The sequence below is a fragment of the Cupressus sempervirens genome, chromosome 6 (assembly GCF_028749045.1).
Source record: "Cupressus sempervirens isolate cs-2001-9-10 chromosome 6, ASM2874904v1, whole genome shotgun sequence".
Taxonomy (NCBI): domain Eukaryota; kingdom Viridiplantae; phylum Streptophyta; class Pinopsida; order Cupressales; family Cupressaceae; genus Cupressus; species Cupressus sempervirens.
Genome location: NC_143123.1, coordinates 55,300,267 through 55,305,369, shown reverse-complemented (window position 1 = coordinate 55,305,369; position 5,103 = coordinate 55,300,267). Strand labels below are relative to the sequence as shown.

The window sequence follows — 5,103 nt, the reverse complement described above, 5'->3', positions numbered from 1 at the left end:
GTGATGACTGTTCAAAAGTAATAGTAAAATAATGAAACTAAGGGAGATTCGGAAGAAAAACTACTTTAAAAGGAAGTTAATAGAGTGAGACTAAAAGTAATTCCAGAAATAGAATATTTAGACGAGAGAGAAGCAACTTGATAAGACAAGTAACCAGCCTATTCTATTTGATTCAATTTTTCCACACATCAAATCTCATTCGAGAGAAATATTAAATATAGAGGAATTCATATAAACATATCAATTTCCTAAGTTCGTTTCAGCGTTATTTTCTGTGAATGCGAGTCTACAACAATATATAGATCGCCAACCACTTCTTTTCTTATTCAAGTTTATCAAATATTAGTAGTTCAATCTGGTGGAGTGCCCACTTTCCTATTCATTAATATTAAATATTAATAATATTGTCTGTAACAATATAATATCAATACCCATGTTTAGTCTAAAGCATTCATATTTCGCGTGGTTATGAATGGCTAGAACTAACGTCCTCTAACAGGCAACATCATGTTTTATCTATATATAGGAAGCCATTGAAGCTGAAAATACCCAAAATGGTTAGAAGTCCTCGGAGCCTAGAAATGATGGGCCTCAACCGAGGAACTTGGACAGCCAAGGAGGACTTGATGTTGAGTGAGTACATTAAAACTCATGGAAACGGTTGTTGGAAATCTCTTCCCAAAAGAGCAGGTAAATCTCAGCCTTAAATTGTGTTTGCAGTGATGAGAGTTTTTCTAATTTTCCCTCTTTTTTTTCTTATCAACCCACTCAATTAAGTCACAGAAGATGGTTTTTTTCTATCTTGATGCTGATATCACCTTTATTTTCATGAACCATACATGTCTTATATGCTAAACATATTTTAGCATATTAGGTCCGTTTGGTTCGTGGAATTGTAAAAATCTAGATCTGTACAAATTTCTATTTAACCAAATCAAGGTTTTGCAAATCTTCATTCTTACTTTTGGGATTTTACTTGAACCATTTGTTTCATTAGGAAGATGAGAGACACATTTTTATGCCTAAGCTTGGAGTTGAAGGCAGACTTCAAAAAGAAGTGCATACACTCCTCAAAAAACATAACCAAGTTTTGATTTTGAATTCCTACTTGCTAGTAGGAAGTGAGACAAAATTAGAAGTCCAGTATTCTAGTTCCATTTTACCAATTTTGAAACAAAGCAGAAAAAAATTCAAATTCAGATTTTGAAAAAGCCAGTTCGTATCATCTTCCACGAACTAAAGAAACTAATATTTTTAAGAATAATAAAAAGGAAAAATTAAACATAATTTAATGTAAATATATTCAAGTTAATGATAATCAGATTGCAGAAATTTAACATCTTCAATTATTTCAATCCCAAAGAATATATAAATGCGTAGACAGTTTAAGCTCTTAGATAATTGGCACTGATATGGATTGAGGAATTCTTATGGATGACACAAGATTATATGTCTAATTCAGAAATATTAAAGTTAATCGATTGCATAAATATTTCTAAAGAACATATAAATGTTCAGAAAGCTTAAGCCGTTAGATTGTATCGATATAGAAGAAATCTTATATACAAGTTAATCCAAAAACTTTAAATTATAATAGACTGTAAGCTCTTAATAGAGTGTAAGTTCTTAATATGATACCATATGAATTGAGGAAATCTTTTGAATGATAGAAAGGAAAAACATAGACATGGTATAATCCAGAAATATTCAAGCTATTTTTTTTGAATGATAGCAAGAAAAAACATAGACATAGCATAATCCAGAAATATTCAAGCTACCTGATTAAAAACATATAGATATAGATTCTCAAAATCTTATGAATGATAGAAGAAAAAGACACATGATCTAATCCAGAGATATTCAAGTCAAATGGATTGAAAGTTGTTAGATTGGTACTATCATGGATGGATGAAGTCGATAGAAGAATCCAATCCAAAAATATTTAAATTAGATAACTCCAAAAGAATCATTTTTTAACAATAAAAATTCCTAAAAAGCGTGCAAAATTGCAGAAGTTACAGCTCTTCAGTGGACACCAATATGATGTTAATTTTATTATGGAAGGTATTGTATTATCTACTTCTCTTTTACAAACAGATAGGACTTCTCATCATAATTATTTTCTAACTACGGTCATCTTTGGGGTAGAATATGTGATATTTTTGAAATGTTTATAAAACTTGGAGAAGTGATGGTTGCAGGTTTGAATCGGTGTGGAAAGAGCTGCAGATTGCGTTGGTTGAACTATCTCAGGCCAGACATAAAGCGTGGAAACATTTCAAGTGATGAAGAGGAACTTATAATAAGATTACATCGTCTCCTTGGCAATCGGTTTGTTAATGAAATGTTGTGAAATTTTTATTGATTTCCATTGTAAAACATGTATATCAATCAATTTATTTGTGCGTTTGATATGTGTATATATGCAGGTGGTCTCTGATTGCAGGAAGGCTGCCGGGAAGAACAGATAATGAAATAAAGAATTACTGGAACACCCATCTCAGAAAGAAGCATGAAACTTCCACAAGAATTCAAAATAGAAAAGAAATTATAGCTGGTTCAAATGGAGAAGACAATGATGATATTGTTAAACCTAAGCCTGTGAGAGGTTATCAAATAGCAAAACCTAATTACACAATCACAAGTAACTCTTTGAACAATGGCATTCAAGATTATGGCAGCTCCAAACCTCTTTGCAAGCTTCTTCTGGATGATAATTCAGAACACACTGATTTTCATTCAATCCCACATAACTCTGAGATTTTCAAGGGGAGTAATTTTTTGACTCTAAACGAACTGCCAAATACACACTGTAATATCTTTTCTGTTCCATCTGATTTCAGAGTTGAAGGTTACGAGGAAGGAATACCAGAGATTTATAATGGCCCGCAGCTTATAATAGATTGGATAAATGAGCTGCAATATATGTAAGGAAAATGTAAGGAAGGAAACAATATGCTTCCAATATATTATGAGTGAATAGAAATCATGTGTCTAATTTATGAGAATGATATGTTGTGCTGAATAGAGGTTTTTCCACTTTTAACTTGCAAACAAATTGTATTCCTCGCAGCATGAATACCAAATATTCAGCAGAGAACAGAAAACAACGCTTGCAATTGATAAGGCATATGATATAATAAGAAGCTTTCTCAATAAAAGCCCGTGTAAGTTGTCTTTCCACTCTATCCCAAGACAACCTTTACTGGCTTCACCTCGAGACCAGAGTTATAGGATTCTTAATCCCTTCTATCATGAACTTTCAAAAGAAAATATAATTGTCAAGTTTTATATAAAACATAAATACAATTGGTTTACAGTCATTCGGCATTTCATATTTTAAGTGAGCGATCTAAGTTAAACAATAGACGGTTAACAATGCTTCATTGTCTGCATACAAATAGATGTACCGTGTACCATCCATATCTGATACAAATATATGTCTCGTGTACCATCCATATCTGATACAAATATATGTCTCGTGTACCATTCATATCTGATAGATAGAGAGATAGATCGATCAATCGATTTAGTATTTAATATTTAAATACAAAATTATTATGACAAATATTTATCTATCTAACTTATATGATACTATTTAAATGAATAAAGAACTATGGCTCAAGTTCAACAATCAACACAACAAACCCATGAACAACATCTCAAAACCCATTCTTCTATGGGAAACATAGGTTGGGAAGTTGACGTGGCCTTTTGAGAAGCTCAAAAGGAAATGTGTTGGTGGCTTACTTGGTCAACATGGGGTTCAGACTGCTCATGTGGCTGAACTCCTAACCCTTTACCATGCGGTCCTAGTGCTAACTAGGAAAAATGTGAGAAAGGTAATCATTGAAAGGAATACTTTAAACATCATTAATATTTTAATAATAGACATGGCATCAACATGGTGGAATAGCAGAGATGTAATTGTTAAAATTAAACACCTATTAAGCAACTTGGAGGAGGTGTGATTTAGACAAACCTATTGAGAGGGTAATCATCTCATAGATATGTTGGCGAGTGTGGACAAATTTATGGATGGGTTCAAAATTGGGGATGATCCTTTACCCATCCGTATAGAGGCATACAAAGTGATCTATCATGATGGTGCTCAAATCACGTATTAATGATCTTTCCATTATTACTCTTGATGGCGTTCATTTGCCAAAACATTTTTATGAGCTAGAATGCCATTTTGGTTTTTCAATTTAATGTGACTACAAAGAAAATATTGAGTTTAGTTTTCTTGGTGTTTGTGGGTTTGTTAGTTCTTGAAGTTGTGTGTGTTTGTTTCATTCATCCAAATAGAATGAGGGGATAAGACCCCTATATCATATTGAGCTTGATGAAATGGGAGAGTACCAGAAGGATAAGGAGCTCTGGGAGATCCTTTAGAAGGGTGCTTTAACAAATTATATCACAAGAATGAAGAGCTACAATCCAAAACTTTCACAAAAGATTATGGAGTTGTGGGATGGTGGGAAGGTCATGGTGGGTTGTGGCTTGTTTCTCATCACTCCAAAGTCCATCTTTGTTATCACTGGGATGAGCATGGAAGGGGTCAAGATTTTGAGAAATATCAAAATGTCTTTCAAGGATGCTCTAGAGAGATTTAGGGAGTCGATTGAGCAAATCCCAAGATTGCATCATGGGTTTAACAGCGAGGCGATGAAAGGGGTTTGGAAGGCTCTAGTGAAGGTTCTCATCCAATTTGTCACCTATGAAGGTAGGTACAAAAGGTTTCACTCCCACATTTTCCATATGTTGTATCATTTCCACAAGAAATATTTAATTTTTTTTTCTTATTGGATTTACTCCTCCATTTCTTTATCTGCTGAAAAATGCAAATTTAAAGGTTGCTTGCCAAAATATCAAGGGCTTTTACTTAGACTCTATGAATTCCAATGAAATTTGACCCTTCAATCCTCCCCTCACCTTTCCCCTAAGCTAACCAAGCATATTTTCAAGGCCATTTCTTCCACTGTGAGACAATCCTGCACTCTACTACTCCCAAGAATTCCTCTAGTTCTAAAGATGAGACCATGGAAGTTCTAGAGGACTCAAAGAAAGACTCCTCTACCACTAAAATTGATTGGACCTAAG

At 33.5% G+C, this 5,103-nt stretch overlaps 1 protein-coding gene across 1 annotated transcript; it reads left to right on the top strand.

Annotated features, from left to right (window-relative positions):
• The first annotated feature begins 371 nt into the window (after positions 1-371).
• Positions 372-3,009, top strand: LOC149551107 (transcription factor TT2-like). Its single transcript, XM_089789629.1, has 3 exons — positions 372-690; positions 2,202-2,331; positions 2,430-3,009. Exons 1-3 carry the CDS (start codon positions 555-557, stop codon positions 2,929-2,931), a joined length of 768 nt encoding a protein of 255 aa, XP_089645755.1. The 5' UTR covers positions 372-554; the 3' UTR covers positions 2,932-3,009.
• Positions 3,010-5,103: the final 2,094 nt, after the last annotated feature.